Source organism: Ranitomeya imitator, chromosome 6 (assembly GCF_032444005.1).
Source record: "Ranitomeya imitator isolate aRanImi1 chromosome 6, aRanImi1.pri, whole genome shotgun sequence".
NCBI classification, from domain to species: Eukaryota; Metazoa; Chordata; class Amphibia; order Anura; family Dendrobatidae; genus Ranitomeya; species Ranitomeya imitator.
In genome coordinates, this window is record NC_091287.1 from 436,746,258 (window position 1) to 436,768,859 (window position 22,602).

General features: G+C 37.1%; 1 protein-coding gene across 2 annotated transcripts in view; it reads right to left on the bottom strand.

Annotated features, from left to right (window-relative positions):
- Positions 1-457: 457 nt before the first annotated feature.
- Positions 458-22,602, bottom strand: part of TOX (thymocyte selection associated high mobility group box) — a 422,063-nt gene continuing 399,918 nt past the window's right edge. For both annotated transcript variants that reach the window (XM_069731383.1, XM_069731382.1), the window contains 4 exons: positions 21,823-21,903; positions 13,650-14,036; positions 3,510-3,661; positions 458-1,644 (listed from right to left, as the gene is read on the bottom strand). In XM_069731383.1, coding sequence (XP_069587484.1) covers positions 1,608-1,644; positions 3,510-3,661; positions 13,650-14,036; positions 21,823-21,903 — 657 coding nt within the window. In that variant the 3' untranslated portion in view covers positions 458-1,607. The remainder of the gene's footprint in view (positions 1,645-3,509; positions 3,662-13,649; positions 14,037-21,822; positions 21,904-22,602) is intronic.

Sequence of the window (22,602 nt, forward strand, 5' to 3'; positions counted from 1 at the left end):
TAAATATCTAAAAGTCTTTCAATGGACTCAGATCTATCTAAGATGTGGTTTTGCCATCTCCTCCATTTGCCTTTCACTTAGAAAGACATTCTGACTGATATGTGGCCTGGGGGAATTCTCCCATTTGTCAAAAGACCTTTCATATTCATGTTAAACACAGCACAAGTAGGGCATTTTTCCATGCTTCACAGTTCTTTCACTAGATTTGACGTGTGATCATAGGAGCTTATAAGAACAATTTATCACTACCTCTTGCCAAGTTCCATAGCCAAAACCTGATTGAAAACTAAAAGGCAGAATCACATCTTTTCACTGTTGTTTACTCTTGAGGGTTATATCATTTTACTACACTATATAAATATAAACTGATGCTACATTGTTGCCAGCTACGGCAGCGGTTACATATTTTACTTGTCTTGTCTGACTTTCCGAGCATGAAAATATGAATAAAACAGGAAAGTTTTTGATCACTTTTATTTTTTATCATTTAAAAACGCAAGTTTGGTTTTATTGAATGTCACAGTAGAAAGGAAATGAATTCACATGAATTGTGAAACAATATATTTTTTCCAGCAAAAATGTGAAAACATCAAAGAAACATATTTAAAAAGCTAAGAAAATTACTTACAAACACATAGATTCATTATCTCATAAATAGGCGCAACAGGCTCCATTTAATAATAAAAAAATAAAATAAAATAATAGAAAAAAAAAATAAAAATAAAAAGATTAAATACAGACACAGTATGGAGAAACAATATAACACATAGCCAGGTTATCAAGGTTACAATTTAGCTGTTTCCAATCTGTTTCTGCATCTAGTAAAATAACATATAAGCATTTGGCAGGTTTTATACATAGAGGGACATAATGACATTTACTAACAGTTACACAAGAAGTGATACAAAAAGCCATTTTAATGCGGTACAAAATAAACATGTTTGATTTCTGTATAGCCCAGAGCACAATTAGCCAATTTCTCAGTGGAGGATTTTTCTCCCGAAATATTTTTGAAAATATAGACATATTAGGCATTAAAAAATAAGCAAAAATATGAATGTTTGCCAATCATAATCATTTTCCAAAGTGTACCACCTGGAATGTACCAGATTTCAATTGTAATTTAGCTACACAACATCCACATTTTATACTCTAGGAGAATGGACACTCATGCTATTTACACCCTTGCTATGAGTGCTACATCAAGCCATTTGGAAAGTCTTTAGTAGATTTATATAAACAACCTTTATGAAAACCAATGGAAACTCCAGGACGCTTTAATCTGAGATGACTACAGTTGCTAAGGCAGCTTTACTAGTGCAGCACTTCACAGCAAAACCAATAGAAAATATGAATGGTCCAATTTTCTTTAGTAATCTTCTCTCGGAAAGGAAGGGGGAAACATGTTACTTAAAGGAGTTTGAAAAGAAGAAGCAAGACTATTTTCCCAGAGTGGATAGTCCACAAATGTAAATGTCCTAAGTGCTTAGCAACTTGTATTTTATAATGAATTGCAGAATTGCCATGGTCGCCAAATGCGATCCTCGACAAGGGTTGTCCCTGCATTCCTCTTCTGAAAGATATTTGTTTCGGCGTGGTTCATACTTTCAGGTTAGGTACAGTGCTTTGTCCCTCTGCATGTTCCTAAAAGGAAAATAATCAATACAAAATGTTAGTAAATTAACTTATGGTGAAAGTTACGCACCTCGATAGAACTTACTGATAATATTACTATCTATATATATAATTGCCTAAGGGTTTTTCCGTCTGTCTGTCTGTCTTTCTGTCTGTCTTGGAAATCCCGCGTCTCTGATTGGTCGAGGCCACCAGGCCTCGACCAATCAGCAACGGGCACAGCATGGCGATGATGATGTCATAATGGTTGCCTCGACCAATCAGCGACAGGCACAGTCTGCCGCGAATTTGCCTCGACTAATCAGCGACGGGCAGAGTATCGATGTAGATGTCATAATGGTTGCCATGGCGACGATGATGTCATAAAGGTTGCCTCGACCAATCAGCGACGGGCACAGTCTGCCGCGAATTCTGGAATCATCATTGTCCATATACTACGGGGACATGCATATTCTAGAATACCCGATGCGTTAGAATCGGGCCACAATCTAGTAAAAATATAATAAGGGTTGTTCACTACTTTTAATACCAATTCACTTACTCTAATGTACATGTGTTTTCTGTAGCTTTATATTAAAAGGAATCTGTCAGCAGGGTTTTGCTATTTAATTTGAGAGCAGCATAAGCTAGGAGAGTCCAATTCTAGGGATGTGTCACTTATTAGGCAGCGTGCTGTAGTCTCAAAACAATCAGTATTTTATCAGCAGGAGATTTTCACTGCTGGACTAGGTCTCATGTGCAAACCAGTCCAGCTACTGTGTGTAACCCCACCCCCACCACTGATTGGCTGCTTGCTGACACTGTATAGTGTACACAGGAAGCAGCCAATCAAAGGTGCATCTACACATTTCAGGTGCATCACACTATTGATAATGCTAAGGGTTCGAGGCACGTGAAATTACATAACAAAATCGTTACATGTGTATGGTGGCTTCCTGACAGAGATAATGATCCTTTTGTTCTGCAGGCAGATAATTTACTGCCATATTCAGCTTAGAGGGCCGGATGAATATACACAATAGATAGCTGTTGGCCAATGAAGTTTTAACCAATCACTTGGCCAGTTGGTATCTTTCCCGACTCCTCCATACACAGGATCACTCACTCTGATGAGAGAGCCATGGCCAGACTCCTCTGACGGAAGCTCGCAGAGAACAAAAGGATCGACATTCCGAAATTGGACATGGAGGATGCTTATCTCCTCTGATACCTGTCTGGGGCCACCACACACATTAGACTGTTGGATGAACCTACCAATATTGGCGGGTCTAATGTGTGTATGGGGGCATTTAATCTGTTCTATACATAGGGAACATATGAGAGCTGGAGAAGTTGTGAGAGATACCGTAAATGAGCAACCAACAATTATCTATGGTACATGAGCACCTTAGATTTGTACTGTTAAATATACAACAGGATTAGTACATCTGCTCATTAAAATTCATAAAGGTGTTACTGGTCAGATTTGTAACTACGTCCTCCATGTTTCCAGGTAGCTGGTTGAAACCTATTCAAACACAGGGAGAACATAAAAGCCCAACAGAGAATGTGCCCCATGTTTCAGGGCACCAGGGCTAACCACCATGATCATATATAGTCATCCTTTGCACTGTATGAGATATATATTAATATAATTATGCATGTTACATTGCTTTCACATTAATGTTTCACATCGTTTCCACATGTAAATAGTTAAATCAAAAGCAATAATGCATGTTACAAAAACCAAAATGAAAACTATTGGTCAGTATCTGCTTCGGACACATTGCCGATAATTCTATACACAAATGCAAACCAAATCTTGTTCATGCGATGCCGTGTGAAACATTTAATATCAGCAGTGGAACACTAGAGTGTGCTGATCGCCTGCTCACCCATTACTGCAGTAGTCATTGTTCCATTCGATGGCCTGTCCGGGAGGATTCCTACAACCTGAACGGACATACTCCATCGCTTGAGTAACAACCTGGGCTGCTGTAGATGTTGGGCTGATAAGATTCTGATATTCTGCCTGAAGAGTAAATCCCTAGGAAAAGAAATAAACCATATTACTTGCACAGTGTGATATACACAGTAAACAATAAAAACACAGCAGGCGACACAATATTCAGGAAGGCAGAAGACATGGAATAAAAGTAAAGCATGCGAATAATCAATATATTGGTATTAAAAGCAAAACGCACATGATTATACCTCTCTATAATGGAAGAAAAGGTCACATAAATTTATATACTGGTTAGTCTAGCAAAACAAAAGGGTATTACGGACAGAGGAAACAATAGCACAACAAATATAGATATATTCCCCGAATCTGCATTTTCTTTCCTTCTTCATTAAACTCAAGGATACATTGCTTGTTAATTTTCAAAATATGCAACAGAATCTTTTTGAAAGACATTGGCAGCAGGTGGCTGAGTGTTTTATTAGACTACACCTATTCATGCATTGTTCTCCAACCCCTTTTTCTTCATTCAATCACAAAGGGACCATCTGCTTCCTTTATACTTACACTTCTTTTTCAACTAACAACGAAAAAAGAAAAAGCAAAGCACGATGCTAGCGATTGAAATTAACGAATAACAAATAATAATCAAACTCCGCACCGAGGTAGGGAAAAAAAAGAGAAATAGCTCGCATGGGCTCAGAATAAAAATTCATTTCACATCAGTATTTATGGTCAAAATGATTTACTTATATTAAATTAGAACAGCGAGGGGTGCGCTAAAATGTGTATTTCAAGAGGAAGTTTTACTAGGAAAAATGCACATACTGCAATAGAATTGATATTCCTGAAAAGTCTATTTAATATCTATTCATCCAATCACCACTAATTGTGTGTGTACCCAAAGCAAATTTCCTGACAGAGATAACAACTTTAAAGGACAAATGAATTTCTAAAAGATGGAATGTTTGGCTAAGAAATATTGGAATGCTAAATCCTTAAGGGTCCGTTTACATCAGTGTTTCCCAAATCTAGTCCTCCTGGTCCCCAACATGTCGTGTTTTCAGGATTTCCTTAGTATCGCACAGTTGTTGAATTATCAAGGCATCAGAACTGGCTGCAGGTTCTCTCTTCTGTGCAATACTAAGGAAAGCCTGAAAACGTGTGTTGGGGCCCATGAGGACTGGATTTGGGAAACACTAGTTTACATGGACTGACAGGCGGGACGATACGACTGCCGATAAGCCTTTATTGATCGGCGGTCATTTAATAGCCTGTTTACACCGACAGACCAAAGTAAACAATGTACTAGATCTCTCAGTGCTCATAGGCTGCCATGGTTCTTTAGTAGAATGAGTCCTTTTACACAGGATTATGCACTGCTGAGAGCAATGTTTTTTTTGTACTGAGCAAAAGATCGTTTCATCCATTGAATGAGCGATTTGTTTGTTCATCGTGTGTTCGGTGGCCTGTTTACACAGGAAGTTAATTGTGCAAAGAAGTGATAATACCAACACTCGTTTACTATTATTTTGCAGTGTAAATGCAGCTTTACTGTATAAAAAAGTCCAATTAAATCACATTTTTTATTTATCGCTATACAAAAAATGCCTATATATTGATATCTTTGGAAGATGCATGCCACCATTTAGGCACAGCTCCATACATCTGCCCATACATTCATTCGTGATCTATGAACTATGGATTATTATTGAGTTGAGAATGGATAGTTTATAGATTCACATACTCGTTACAAACCTGAAAACATTTTTTGTCACAGTACAATACAGAAATAATATTTTATGTATTAGACATGAATTATGAGCCACAAATGTAATAATGATCATTTATTGGTAATTATTTTTTTATCTTTTTATGTATCTTTTAACCTACTCTTCCCATCTCATAGCACATGAGTATAAGGTCACGTAAACAGACCAAAAAAAAGGAGTCTGTAGGTAACTAAATGTCACTAAGCCTCAGAGGTTAACTTCTACACACTTTCAAACAGTGGCCAACATCTCCAACGCTGCCATCATAATATTCCAATAAATGTGTAGTTCAGATGGCTATAATGTAGGAACAGTGAGCCATGCTCAGCTGGCATCTTGTGCAGGGTATGCTCAGCACTCATACCTGACGCCTTCCTATCCTTGACCCACCTCATTAGTGTTCTCCTATAGTCACTTTCTAAATACTCTTTTTACCAAGATTCCAAAACTGGGCAAGAATTTTGTGGAAGAAAGGTTAGGTATTTCAGTTAGGCTACGTTCACATTTGCGTCTTTGAGCGCAGCGTCGTCGACGCAACGCAAAACGCATGTCAAACGCATACACAACGCAGCGTTTTTTGACGCATGCGTTGTCCTATAGAATTGAAGATCAAAAATGGTAAAAAACCCCCCCATCACTTGCATTATACTCAAAAGGCGCATGCGTCGATCAACGCGGGTCAACGCAGGCACCTGCGCCCTATGCGTTTTACATAGCCACTAATGTGTTTTTTTGATGCATTTACAACGCAAGTGCGTTGCATGCGTTTTTTATCGGAAATGTGATGCATGAAAAATGCTACCTGTAGCATCGTCCGTGCCCTGTCTGGTGCATCAAAATGACGCATGCGTCGTAAAACGCATGACAACGCATACCGGCACATGTCCATGCGCCCCCCATGTTAAAGATAGGGCGCATGACGCATGCATCGGTATCCGTTGATGACGCTGCGCCCAAAGACGCAAATGTGAACGTAGCCTTACAGTGAGGTTTGGTAATTTATCATTGACCCAGAACATTGGTGATAGAAGAGTGAGTTAAGGACAAATAAAGTGAGAAATATTCAATCTAAAAATGCAAATGACTGATCATCATTTTCTCTATAATATGCCTGAACATCAGCTTTATATTCCAATTTTAAGGTGTATTTACACCGATAGATTATCGTGAACAAGTGTTCTCTACAATGCTTATTCATGATAATCTATCAGTGTAAACAGGCGGATCATCACCCAGTGAACGAGTAACATGCTTGTTCATGAGGTAAAATGATTTTTAAGCAGCCTAAAAAAATCATCTTTTGCGGCAGAACATTGCTCTGTGTAAACAGGACTTGTTCTGCTGAAAACAATGGCGGCGCATACATATTGAGTGGTCTATTACGGATTGTTCAGTTTGCATCATTTAGCACAGTCTTCCTGTGTAAACACGCATTTCAACGACAGCAGTTCCATAAATATTTACCAATTGGTGGTCGTTTAGCACTACCTGTCAGTTCAACATTCAGCGCTTGTGGGGCAACTCACCTTACCCATAATGCAATGACTATTTTATTCATTGTTACCTGACTACATGTGTCTGATGCTTGTTTGCCCTGAAACTAACAGAACATCACAATTATGTGTTACTTTTACTGTGTATATGCCATTTAGACTTAAAGTGAAACTTTCTTTAGAATCAGCCCTCCTAAGCCGTCTATATAGGCACGTCACTAAGATGAGAAGCAGGATGGTGACGGCACTAAGAAGAGAAGCAGGATGCCACTGGATCCTGGAGAAAGCAACGGTAGGTGAGTATATTAGTACACTCACTCTACACACCATACACATACAGCAGGTGAAATATGTATTGAACATGTCACCAATTTTCAAGTAAATGTATTTCTAAAGGTGCTATTGACATTAAATTGTAACCAGATGTCCATAACAACTCATCCAATCCACACAGGAAAAGAAATAGATGTCCATAAATCAAGTTATGTGTAATAATGGGAAATTACACAGGGAAAAAGTACTTGAACACACTTACTGAATTTATTTAATACTTCACATAAAAGCCTTTTTTGGTAATGACAGTTTCAAGACGCCTCGTGCATGGAGAAACTAGTCGCATGCATTGCTTTTTCCACACAAACACTCTTCAAACACTCCTGAAGGTACGATGTGCTTCTATGAACTCTGAGTTTTAGATCCTTCCATACATATTCTATTACATTCAGGTCAGGTGATTGGCTGGGCCACTCTAGCAGCTTTATTTTCTTTCTCTGAAACCAATTGAGAGTTTCCATGACTGTCTGTTTGAGATCACTGTGTTGCTGTATTGTCCACTCTCATTTCATCTTCATCATTCTGCCAGATGGCAGCAGATTTTTATCAAGAATGTCTAGGTACATTTGTTAATTCATCCTTCCTTCATTTATGTGAAGTTTGCCAGCGCCATATAATGAAAAACAGCCCCACCCCATGACATTCCCACCTCCAAACTTTTCTGTTGGTATTATGTGATATTTAATGCCTTTTGGCTTCCAAATATGATATGTATTATGGCATCCAAAGAGTTCAATTTTGGTCTCATCAGAGCAGACTATATTCTCCCAGTATTTCATACACTTGACTAAATGTTGCTGAGCAAACTTTAAACACACTTGAACATGCTTTTTGTTCAGCAATGGAGTCTTGCTTGGTGAGCGTGCATATAGGCCATGAAGGTTGAGTGCATTACTTATTGTTTTCTTTGTACCTGCTGATTCCAGTTCTTTCTGTAGCTTTCCATAGGATGTCCTTGGCTATTGAGGAACTCTTCTGATAATTCTTTTCACTCCTCTGTCTGTGATGTGGCCGGGAGCAACTTGTTATGGACAGTTTATGGTGAAATTATGTTGTTTCCACTTCTGGATGCCCGAACAGTGTTCACTGCAACCTCCAGTAGTTTAGAAACTCTTCGGCAACTATTGCGATCATTATGTTTTCCAACAATAAGGTTGCAAAGGTCTTGAGACAGCTCACTTGGTTTACCCATCATGGGATATTTCTTATGTGACACTTTGGTAATGAGACACCTTTTTATATGCCATCAGTTGTTCACTAAATGGCAGTATTACTTTCTGATTACTGATAGATTTCAGCTGACTTTCCATGCCTTTTTGCGCCTCTCTTTCTTCATGTGTTCAATACTTTTTTTCCTGTGTCTTTTCTCATTATCACACATAACTTAATATATGGACGTCTATTTTTTCATTTCTTTGCCTGTGTGGATCGGATGCGTTGTTACCAACATCTGGTGAGAATTTAAAGTCAATAGCACCTTTAGAAATATGTTTACTTTGAAAATTGTTGACACGTTCTATACTTATTTTATATTTTCTATACACACATTTAATGAAATTTTTTTCATGGGGGTGCTTCTTTAAGTGTATATTCCGACATGCCATTTTGGAAAATCTGCTGTATATTATGGTAGCAGAACAGTGGATGAAATTTCCTGAAATCTCATCCACGAGCTACAGTGAAAATTTATAGCATAAACTGACCGAAGCTGCAGATCTGAAACGTACAACATGTCAATTTTATGATATGGGTAATCACTGCGGATTTCACCTGAAATGTGCAGAAATGTTCTTAAATTTCTGTAGCAAAATCAGCTGAGGTTTTTATCTAGGTGAAATTCTCTGCAAATCTTTTGTGGTGGATTTTTGCTTTTTCTATTGGTATATTCTGTAAAATCGTTAGTTATCAGATCAGAGGTTTCCTATCTAACCCTACACTGGGTTTCTCTCCTTAGCAATAAATAAGGATTTCATCAGCACAATTCTACTGAGATTATTTATATATGATAATACATGGACAACATTACTGATCTATTATCTATGCACATAAATTTGGATATTTTTAGATTCTAACCTGGTACTTTTACATTTAAATCCAGATCTATTGCTTTATATGATCCTGTAAGCATGGTTTTTATAAAGCAATTATGCATATAGTCTTACTTCCAGAAACGTTAATGTTAACATGTTAGGAATCTGTTCAAGAAGGCATGACACCCTCAGGTCAAATAATAAGGCAAATTTAGTGCAAGTGTCTTTCTCATACAGGGAGATTGGTTTGTCAAGGTCAGGGTAGAAAAAAAAAATATCTGGCAGAGGTTTGATTCTATTTTGTAGCCTGAGGAGAAATAAATGACTCCAATCTACATTGCTGAGAAGATACAAAGGTTGAAAATAGCTGGAGAAATTAACAATATGGCATTGATTGTGCTCCTTTCTCGAAACAACGTGCATTGCTTGAGTATATAATACAAAAATAAAGTAATGTGTAAACAGATTCGCCAACAATTGACCTCTGTTATAATGATAAGATGTTACCCAATGCCAATTTTAACATTTTGCTTCCATAAGGTCGCCTCTGCAATGGAGATATCTTTTTTTTTCTGCGCAAAGATACAGAAAAAAACTCAAGGATAACAATATGAAAACCAAACCAATATGCAGAAACAGCGGGGTGAAAAATATTGTCTTGACGAGTAAATATCTAATAATATTCATTTGAAATGTGCTTACCATACAGTATTTTTCGGATTTTGCTTATATTAGCAAAAAACTACTTTGAATAACAGCAAACATTACATAGATGTAAAATTATGCCGTTTCAATCTATTTGGACACATATGCAAATTTCCGGCAGATTTATTAAATGTTCTATGCTCTTGAAGACATCAAAAGAACAGAATATGTGAATACAATAATCTTTGCAATTTTCTGGCACTGTATAATTTAGCTATAATACTGATTTGTCTGAAATCTACTTAATGTTTGTATTTGATGTGAAAAATGGGTTGGAATCTGTGTCACTGCAACTTTTTGAAAGGTTCATGCTCAACACTGGATAAAGTATAACTATGTTTATTACATTTCTTTATGGTTTTTTATATACTAAGACCTCTTTAATGAATTTGAAGATTTTGGAGTGCACAAAACCAAACGAGAGAGGAAAGGAAACACTAAACAAATGGCATAAACTATAAAACATAAGAATAAAGAGACAATGTAGCATAAATTTGCAACGATGCCGATAAGGAAGGAAGGAAAAAACATAACGTGGGATATAAATTAAAGATCGCATTACAGAAAGTAAATACAAATTTAACCAAGGAGGTCACATTTTCAGAAATTTACGTTTTACATTTTTAGATTTTTTTTCCCTGTCCTTTAGCTTTATCATAATGGGATCATATAGGTGATGGATGACATAAATTATTTAAGATATATAATATTTGCGTTATCTTCTGTCTTCTATCTCTGTCTTTAGTGCAGGAAAGTAAAGATCAATACCTGCCATGCTCCCACAGATGATAGGCAAAACTATACACAATGGCCCTGATTCATCATTGCCTTTGCTCCCCTTTTTGTCTAGTTTTGTGCCCTTTCATTTGCCCCCAATTACATTATTCTATTTGTGCCTTTTTTGAAGTCTATTTTATTTACTCACCTGGAATTTAGCAATTGTAGGTGTTTTTGCTGATTCAATTGCAACTTTTTATAAAAGTTGGAAAATTTGGTGCAACGTCCCATGTGTATTTTTGAGTACACCAGTATTTTGGTGCAATTTTTACAAGTTCTTACAAAACTTTGTGCTAAAAGGTCACAAAAACAGTACAGAAAAATAGACCATTTTTGGCTATGTACCAAATTTATAGTCTACGTATACCATTTTAAAGAATTTGGCACAAAAAACAATGACGAATACCACAAGACAAATAAATGATGAATTGGGCCTAAGTTACAATGGCTATGTTGCAAAATCCCTGTGGCCAATTAGCAGCCACTTCACTTTCCCCTTATTCGGATGTGACTGATAACCAGAAGAGATGAGAGCTGCGGCTGCTCCCTCACTTCCTTCGGATGTCTGATTTGTATGAAGGATATGATGGTAAAGTGGCCGCTAATTGGCCGCAGGGATCACATGACATAATGTCACGCGAGCCCCGGGAGCGCCAATGCTGACACCATTGGAATGGCTCTGGCACCAGAGGTGGGCATAGGTGTTAATATTTTAAGGAGTTCTAGATCGGATATTCAAGATTCTGACAATTTCACGCTCTTCCAAAATCAGGCAAGGATCCACAGAGTTCAGAAAAGTTGCATGCTTTAGTCAGGGATATAAAACTATGCTTTTCATGGACGTTCTGTCCTCAGGTAGATTGGCTATATACCTGAGGAAGTGGACAGGACATCCACGAAATGCGTAGCTTCATAGCCCTGACTAAAGCATGCAACTCTTCTGAACTCTGTGGTTCCCTTGCCTGATTTAGGAAGAGCGCAAAATTGTCAGCATCTTGAATATCCTATCTAGAACTCCTTAAAATATTAACACCTATGCCCATCTCTGGTGCCAGAGCCGTTCCAATGTTGTCAGCATTGGCACTCCCGGGGCTCGCATGACATCCCTGTGGCATCTTGAATATCCTATCTAGAACTTCATGAAGATCCTTCGCGGGTCCGGTGCCATCTGCAGCCCTCCCATCATACTCATTATATGTGTTGCGCATACTCACAACTTGTACAGGTGAGAATTTTACCTTACAGCAAACTAATTGTTAATTTGGTAATTTTACCATTTCTAATATTTTAAGGAGGCAAGCTGGTGATTGAGAAGGGGTTGTCCAAGGAATGTTTTCCCCCCAAAATATTGATTGATTGCATACTGGAGATTAGAAATGTCAGCTCTGTTGCTAGCAGCTGATCACACGATGCTACAGTTTAAAATTGTCTAATTCAAGCAAACACTTTATGCATATTTTGCAAAAAAAAAACCTGTGCTTGACAAATTTTGCCACTCATATGTTTGAATATTATTTTAAAACTTGGCTTAAAAAATGACCTTTGCCATCTGATTGGCTGTTGTGCGCATACCATTGCTTTGTTTGAAACACCTTTTATTCAAGACCTGTATTGTATCCAACAACAAAAAAATCTCTTATTTTACCATATCTGTCATGTTTCAGATATTAGAACCAGTTACTTAAAATAATCTCAAAACCGAAATACTACATCTTCTACTAATGAACCAGAACTCTACATGTTTTCCATTTGTCACTGTTCATTATCTTGAAAGCAAAGAATATATTATACAATTCCAGAGAAGAAAAACAAAACAAAATTCACTTTAAAACCACTCCTGGATATTATCCAAGTTTAAGCCTAATATTTCAAATGTTATTACATAGATGAGGAAATAAATTCTCAAGAACTCTGGTCCAGCGGCCTGACAAGTATTCTGTGTCCACTGGACAGGGGCCCTGTGAACCGCCTCCTAACTTCCTTGACTTCCCCTTTTCAGAATGAGCACTCCTCCTATCAGCCTAAGGCTGATTTCAATTAGTGTTGGATGCTACCTGCCCATGTTTGATAAATATTAGGTGAGTGTCCCATCAAAGAAAGGTCATCTTGTCGCAGCTGATGGGCTCTCATAAATTGGCCAATTTTTGCGCTACTTACCTTAATTTTTATAACAATATTCTATATAGCAGTAATGCAGTACAAATTTCATAAATTCACTGTCTCCATACATCTTTGTGCTTACATTATTCTTTTGTTTGTACATAAGGAGTCACCTGCCATTTTCCTGGAGAAGGCCAGGGACTGCATCAGAGCAATCAGGTCTTTTCCTCTGGTCCCTGGCTGACTTTTCAAATTATGTTCTCTCTGCAGTGTTTGATAGTAAAACATACTTGGCAGCAACTGCGCAGCCAGGCTCTTATTCATGGTGCTCGTGATTCAAGCAGATTACATTTAATGATAGGGTCCCTTTAGGGGACAATACTGAGAAATGTCTTCTGAAGAACAAACTATTGTTGCTGATGGTGTAAATCTTGCTAACTCTTAGCTTCACTGTGAATTGTGTAACACAATAAATGACTGATACGGTGTATCCTCACGCATCCCCTGCAGACTGTGAGCCCTCGCGGACAGGGTCCTCCCTCCTTATGTACCCGTGTGCCTTGTTTTTTGCTCATGTTTAATGTATTTGTCTATATTTACCCCATATTCACATGTAAAGCGCCATGGAATAAATGGCGCTATAAAAATGTATAATAATAATAATAATAATAATAAATCATATATGAGAGTGTGCAATGAATTCGTCATAATTACTATAAGCAGGCTATTAAATGACGGCCAAATAACACGCATTCGGGCAGTCTAACCGCAGCCTTACAGTAAATACTTAAAGTGTAATTTGATAATATTGGTGGTAGATGTTTAGATGTATGTAAACAAATTTATCATATAATGAAATTACCTGCTGCATTGCTGGTGAATGCAAAGCTGATTGGCTTTGCATTTGTAGCTGGTTTCCAATGGACTGCTGCATGGACATTGACTGGTGTTGTTGCATATGCATATGCTGGTGGAGAGGTGGACTCATCTGAAGAGATGGAGGAGGAGATACAGCCATGCTTGCTAGAGATACAGTCACTGGCATTTGGTTGCTGGGTTTGGGAGCTATGTTCCTGTTGATACCGGGATGCATGGCAGATAAATGTGGATTCATTGTTGACTGTTGGTGATATGGGGAGTTGAGATACAAAGTGGAGTGTTGCTGTGCAGATCCATGAAAAACTGGAGGCTTTGAACTCATCATCTGAGGAGGTGGAGGAGTCTTAACATCAACAGGGTCGCTGTAACTCTTTGAGAAAACAAAAAAACATCAAGATGTTAATGTCTAAGGCAAAAACATATTTGTGGTCAAAATTAACAAAAAATAAAAGGTATTGACCTAGCAACCCACTACCAAATGCTATTGACCAATGTCAGACTGAGGATTTGTAAGCCCATCATAAAAATTTTCTGAAATCTCCCCATAACAAACAGACTCTGGTATCCAGTAATTGGCAAAGTCAACTCCACACAGGATTGATTTCTGATAGATCTTGGGTTCCCCTATTTATGAGGAGGCTATTAGTCTGTCAGAGCCTGGGGCTACCTAATAATCCAATGCTACACTGATGGACAATCAAGATGGAATAAATGAGAGCCATTTGGTTATATTTGGTTATATTTTTTCTTATGTCATTGACTAAAGATTCAAGTGTACAGCATGGTTGGCTGAATTTAAAGGGAATCTGTCACCACATTTTAGGCTTATCAGCTAAAAATATCATGTAATGGAGTGTCAGCTTTGCATTTCTCAACTACTTTAGAAACCCCCTGACTCCCCATGTATCACCCAAAAATATATTGATATTTTCAGCTGATAAGCCTAAAATGTGGTGACAGATTCCCTTTAACTGATTACTTGTCATTATGTTCAAGCCCACTGAGTTTTTGTTGTTGTTTTTAACCCATTCCCAACCACCCAATATCTTTTGAAGGTGGACATTTCGGGTCCCCACCCTCCAGCGACATCTTTGGACGTTGCTGCATTAACATTCCTGCTTTTTCGATCCAGTAGGAACATGTAGGGTCCACAGTTGTCAGAGACAGTAGGGATTCTAAGAAGACAGAAGTGTTTTGTGACCACTTCTTCTCTTGTCTCAATGAGCACTATGTAGAGAACAGAGGCATTGATAATGGTGAATTCTATACATATTTTATGACAACTGGTTAGTAGTTCATTAGCACCAGGAGAATTGTATAAGTATGGTGCTTCCAAAATAGTGGTATTCATAAAGAAGTTTTTTTTTTTTGCAAAAATCAATTTAAGTTTGTAGTAATGTAAAATCATATTCTTGCAAGAAGTCCATAAAAACAAAATGTCATATATTAAAAATGTTTTATACTGTATAAAAAGCAGCTCATTTCCCTTTTTCTCTCATTTCACTTGCAGTAAAAACATGAACAATCTTCTCTTGGCCAAACACCATATAATTTATGGTTTAATTTACAGTATTTCTTAAGGAGCTGTCAGTTTTTCTTTTTTGCTACATGTCATTTTGAATTTAAATAGAAGAAATGGTGATAATATATGAGTTCATAACTAGAAGCTATTTGCTTTAGAATAGACAATAAGTGTAATCATAAAAACAGATGAAATCAGCAGTTCCATTTCCTGCCCTTTAATATCCAAGTACATTTTAAAATGGACTGGAATAGAAAATACATATATTTTTTCAAGCAAATGACATCAAATCTGTAATGTATTTTAAGGAAACATATTTTCTCTTTTTACTGCCTTCTTGGAACATGAGCTAAATATCGGTTGCCTAAAATGCACATGATGATATTTGATTCATTCTGCAAAACTTTTGAGAAGATATGACCACAAAAATTACTGAATATATATATCTGCACCTTACATCCCTTTTATTGCTCCATTAAAATATGAAGCAATAGTCTAGATTCAAAAAAATCCTATTCTGTGAATACAGCCTCTATGCAGACTAAGGTGCTTGTCATGGTTTAAAAGGATTTCAGGCCTATAATTAAGATGTGCAAAATGATTCTCCGGACCCTGGTCTAGTGGCCACGTATGAACTCTATGTACTCCGTAACAGCCTGAAGGGACCACTGTGGTCTTCATCTATTAAAGGGACTGCAAGGCACGGTTGGTAGTGGCTGTGCTTGGTCCTGCCGCTCACTCCCATTCACTTGAGGAGCACTGAGCTGTGGATAGCTGAAGAACCAGGCACAGCCACTAATATTCTGCTAACATTTTAACATGGAGACAAATGGGTAATTGGAAAAGTAACAAACAATTACAGAAATATGAAAATTGTAAGACATTAAGATGTACAAAACATCATATGGTGTCTATATAGTTCTTTGACATACTACACTGTTTTCATATGTGTCCAATTTCACATGGAGACATACATTTTTTCAGTTGGATTCCAAGTGAATCCAACAGAAATCAATTCCAATAATCCATAAAATATATTATTCAGGTATAATATTCTATTTTAGAGTCACTAGTTAGCCTCAGACAAAAATGGAACCTCATGAAGTTCAGACATCTACTTTTCAGAACTTCCCAAAGATGTGATAAACCACAGTTAATTTATGTTTTACGGGGTGAGGGGGGGGGGGGAATCACTTTGTCACACAGGACACTGTAGGTTTGGATTTCTTTTTCCCTTAATAATAAAGACCTTCATTTAAAAACTGAATTTTGTGTTTATTTGTGTAATCTTTGTCTAATATTGAAATTTGTTTGGTGATCTGAAAAATATTTAGAATTGAGAGTCCTCAGTGGTTGATACCTTTTAATGGCTAACTGAAAAGATGGTAACAAATTGCAAGCTTTCGAGACTACACAGGTCTCTTCATCAGGCAAAGACTAAAAGAAATTCTGAAGAATCACATATTTATGCACAACATAGCACAGAAAAAAAAGGAAAAACCATGGATAAGGCAGGTGACATGAAGCAGAATTACCATGAGTGATAAACAGTTATGTCCATAAATATTGGGCCGGTTCTTAGATAATTATTGTTTTATTGTCCTCTGATTAGGGTCTATGTTGTGATGACCCCTCATAGTTTGAGGGGCAAGTTCCTTAGTTGATGTAAAAAGACATAAACCCATGCCACACATTCATTCCTCCACTAAGACTGTCAAAGGTCGTCATCAGTTTATATTCCCAGACTCTTCTGTCTCTCTGAGATTTGAAGCTACCTTTTAACACAAGTAATTTCATATCCATAATGTTATGATTTGGGAGACAAAAATGTATTGCCACAGGTAGATTCATTCTTTTTTCTCTTATTGTTTGGCGGTGAGAATTCATTCTTGTTCTAAACTTTTGCCCTGTCTCCCCCACATACAGACCCCCAGTTGGACATTTAGTACAAATAATTAGGTACACCATATATAACCAATAAATAGCCAGGTTATTTATTGCTTGCGTTGAGAAACACGTGATGGTGTCTCTGCAGCTTTTCTACATGCATTTGCATATTTCCCATAAGGGATGGGGGCAGTGTTCTGGATCACTGTGTTGAGAAACACGTGATGCTGTCTCTGCGGTGTTGGATGTTTTGATCTACCCGAGGTCATTCATCCTTATGTTTATAGTCCTTTTACTAGGCACTGCTCCTAATAGCCAGTTTCCTACTCCACACTGGTGAGGGGCAAATACCCCGAAACAGCTGTCTGTGGATGGATACCATATTTTGGCATAGGTGGTTTTCCTTTTGGATGCTGCCCTTCCCGTGGTTGTTCCTTCCCGGTGAAAGACCTGGCTATTTATTGCTTGCGTTGAGAAACACGTGATGGTGTCTCCGCGGCTTTTCTACATGCATTTGTATATTTCCCATAAGGGATGGGGGCAGTGTTCTGGATCACTGCGTTGAGAAACACGTTCTGGATCACTGCGTTGAGAAACATATGATGGTGTTTTTTATGTTTATAATAAAACAATCCTTATTTAAGAACTGGCCCAATATTTATGGACATAACTGTTTATCACTCATAGTAATTCTGCTTCATGTCACCTGCCTTATCCATGGTTTTTCCTTTTTTTTTTTTTCTGTGCTATGTTGTGCATAAATATGTGATTCTGAATATTTATACACAACATAGCACAGAAAAAAAAAGGAAAAACTTCTTTTAGTCTTTGCCTGATGAAGAGACCTGTGTAGTCTCGAAAGCTTGCAATTTGTTACCATCTTTTCAGTTAGCCATTAAAAGGTATCAACCAATGAGAACTCTCAATTCTAAATATTTTTCTATCTACTGGCTAACACGGTACCAAGATATTTATCTTTCCTGTAACAATTTGGTGATCTGAAACATTTAAGTGTGACAAACATGCAAAAGAACAGGGAATCAGGAAGGGGGCATCACTTCTTCATACAACTGTAAGTAGGCTCCATGCATATAATTCTGCTGAGTTAAAAAAGCCTTAGTAAATGTTAATTATCCATATATTGCTTCATTTAAAAATTAATAGGGTTTCACTTCCATAGGAATTGAGCTGCAGTACCTGGGAATGACCATTTACCATTTACCTGGGAATGTACATTTAACCCTAATGTCACCTTTCAGTGTGATATATACTCCAAAGTGGTTGGTAACAGCAGACAGGACAGCTAATGTAGATTAACTATTGTTTCCTCATTATATGATCACAGTCTTGAGTAACAATAGTTCTGTAAATGTTGTCTTATATAAATTACTTGAAGTACCCCCAATTTAACTCAACTGACTTATGTTACAAGCGCCAAAGCCACTGCTACTTAATGTAATCTGCAAGTTCTGGTTAGAGGAAAGATCGTTAGTATGATAAATTGCATGTTCAGTGGCCGGAATTTTGATTGATCTTCATCTAAGCCCCCCAGGGGTTAGCAGCACATTACAAATTCAATTAATGAATTTGTGTGAAGTTTGTACTGGGTCAATTTATGGAGTGAATATACGTTATTTCTCTAGGGAACTGGTCCAGTAATGAATGAGTTTTCGGTATTCTACATTGTAAACATGTATTCATCAGAAGAGTAAAACAATTTGTCACCTATTACATAAAGTATAATAGCATCAGGTAAAATGCTGGATGTCTACATCATCTAAGTAAATAGCTTAGCACTATATAAATGGTTTGCTTTGTTAGATTAAATAGCATGAAGAAAAGCAACATGCCTAAATAAATGTGTAGCATCTTTTTTTTTATAAAGGGAATGTGCAACTTTTTATTCTTCATTATAACAAGCTGAATATAATCGGAATTTATACTTTTTAGTTACAAAACTACATAGTGCCATAGAGTAATGAGCATAGCATCAGAACAACACACACCCAGTAAGAGACTAAACCTTCATCATACTCTTAAATCCTCATATACAGTACATTTGTGAAGTTTTCACTTCATATATCAGAAGTTTGTGATGCCAACTTCTCCTTTTTTCTCTAATTCACTATCAGAATACTGTTATTTTTGTCTGCCATGTTACAGAAAAAGTGGATCTATATCCCAGACATGATAAATCTTCCTAAAAGGCAGCTGGTTTCCAAAAACATGCCATTTCTTTCCATATTATAGCATAATCTGCTTCTTTGAAACATTTAGACCAGTTGAAGCCCTGAAGCCTATATGCAGTGCAAAGTAACCGAAACACCCCCTGACGAAGCTGGGTGAAATGCACGTTGGGGGTGCTGGGCTACACTCTGGCAAGATTCCATATTCACATCATGTAATTGTGGTATTTAACTACTTTTCTAACTGAAAAATAGAGAAAAATGGGTCGGAGTATGAGTTGGTATGCATGCAATGTATAGGAACATGCTCACACTGGGTTAGCGAGTCTATGTAATTTACATGCACTATTACGTTTTACATACAGTATTGTATTTGCTCATTTTGTTTTTATATTAGGATTTTACTTTTCTAACTGGATTGTATGTTTCCCACTGTGGAATACACTTTAATAACGAACTTTAATATGTGCACATTACTTTATCGGTATTCCATTGAATATAATATGTTCTGCAGCCCCATAGTAAATTCTCTTCAGCCCTTTCTGGCGCCTGCCATTTTTTAAAATCCTTTTTTGTGTATCTTGTATACTTAAATAAAAATTGTAATTTTGAAACATTTCTGCAGCACCTTTCTGTTTTGATGTAATCATTTGAAACATTGCAGAGGCGGCTGCGATCACAAGACTTTAATTTCTCAGACAGGAATAAATGGCTGCTGTAAGTCAAGTTTTCTCTTAACCTGCACCATATTGAAATAAACAAATAAAGCTAATACACCAGATAATGCACTCATTTTTAAATTCCGTTTGGAAATTTAAAGTTAAGGTCCATATGTGAAGACATTTATATATACAGGGTGGGCCATTTATATGGATACACCTAAATTAAATGGGAATGGTTGGTGATATCAACTTCCTGTTTGTGGCGCATTAGTATATGGGAGGAGAAAAAGTTTTCAAGATGAGTGGTGACCATGGCGGCCATTTTGAAGTCAGCCATTTTGGATACAACTTTATTTTTTCAATGGGAAGAGGGTCATGTGACACATCAAACTTATTGAGAATTTCACAAAAAAAATGGTGTGCTTGGTTTTAATGTAACTTTATTCTTTCATGAGTTATTTACAAGTTTACAAGTGCTGGTGTGTTGGATTGTCAATGCAACCCTCTTCTCCCACTCTTGACACACCGAATAACAACACTGCAGAAGAAATGCTAGGCTTCTAGTATCCGTTGTTTCAGATGATGCACATCTTGTATATTCACAGCCTGGACAATTGCCTTCAGATGACTCCAGCATCTGAAACAATGGATACTGGAAGCCTGTGCTAGCATTTCTTCTGCGGTGTTGCTATCTGTGTGTCAAGAGTGGGAGAGGAGGGTTGCATTGACAATCCAACACAATGGACAGCACTTTGAACACATTTTATAAGTGGTCATAAACTTATAAATAACTCATGAAAGGATAAAGTTACGTTAAAACCAAGCATATCATTGTTTTTCTTGTGAAATCCTCAATAAGTTTGATGTGTCACATGACCCAGTAACACAGTAACCACCGATCGACCAAACCGCTGCATGACCAGCTCTACCCTCACCTACTGTATTCTCACCCATCCCTTGTAGAGTGTGAGCCTTCGCGGGCAGGGTCCTCATTCCTCCTGTACCAGTTATGACTTGTATTGTTTAAAATTATTGTACTTGTTTTTATTATGTATACCCCTCCTCACATGTAAAGCGCCATGGAATAAATGGCGCTATAACAATAAATATTAATAATAATAATAATGACCCTCTTCCCACTGGGAAAAATAAAGTTGGATCCAAAATGGCCGACTTCAAAATGTCCACCATGGTCACCACCCATCTTGAAAAGTTTTCCCCCTCCCATATTCTAATGTGCCACAAACAGGAAGTTGATATCACCAACTTTTCCCATTTTATTTAGGTGTATCCATATAAATGGCCCACCCTGTAGATTACTAGAGATGCTCTTTAATTCATTGATAAGGAAAACTGTAACAGAAATGAATAGGATGTCTGTCAGAAACAGATAGGATCACAGAATAATGTTAATTTCAATTGTCCAGTAAATCTATCAAAACTGTAAAGCTACATTTGTAGGTTACAGAACTCCCTAGAATTACTTTGTTTCCGAGTTATACTTGTGTTACAAAATTGTGGCAAATGACAATATGGTCACGCTAAAATGGATGATTTTCCATTTTTAAGTCATATTCAAATGTATTAGAAATTGTTTAGTTATATGATTTAGATACTCAACATGGCTACAGTTTGGATAAAACGACATACTGATCTGAAGCCAGGATTCAGGCGAATTACCTTTATGTAATCATATATTGTGTAACTCAAAAGGAAGAAAGATAAAATATTTCCCTAGATCTGATAGTCCTAGATCTGATTTACTGATTGTCGAAAGCACTCAAGAAATGCTAAGTTGTTAAAAACAACACACCTCAAAAAAGTAGCAAGTTGTGGAAACAAGTTTGAGAAGCTATTTAAGTAATATCGGTAAGACGGGTGGTAAATATTTGACATTACCTTGGATACCAGACTTGCTCGGTATGCAGCCAGTTGCTTTAGATACTCCTTTTTGGCAGCTTCAGTTTTCTTCTTATACACCTGAAAGTAATGCAAATGAAAAACATTAAAAATAGAAGATTATATAAAGATTTTACTGTGCATACTAATGAGCATAACAAGCAATTCCTCTCTTCACACCTGATACAGTCAGAATAATAGTAACAAATTGTTCACAATGCGGAAAGCAACCTTTACAACATCCTTTTTTTTGCAATCAGACCCAGAGTGGCCTAAATTTAACCCATTCAAAAGTATATTTTCCTACTGTTTCTTCTAGTGCTAAACAGAAGTGTATCTAAAATTATTCACTTTCTTGTTTGGCCCAATTGATTACAATCGTTGTATTAACTAATTTATGTCTCCAGATGAGATCCTAAAAACTTTTCCTCAGCCAGTATAATGAGAGTGTTATCTGCTATTGTTTGAATGTTCTCCCATATTTGTTCTTTGGATTATATTCAATTATTTATTGTTTCAGACATGAGAAAAATGAATCCAGCATTTTGTTTAAAGACATTGTAGAGAATTGACTGTTTTTTTATATTCAAGCTTCTTGAAGAAGCACTTACGCGAAAGGCGCGTCAAGGGGTCACAGCAGGAGGACCTAGGACACTGTCGACTATGGGTGAGTGATGGCATCCTATTGGGACTTGTAGGGAGTTTGGGGATCCCATATTTATGGTAGCATCTATAGGAGTCTATGTGCAGGACCTGGATGTTAGATCTACTTAGACTATA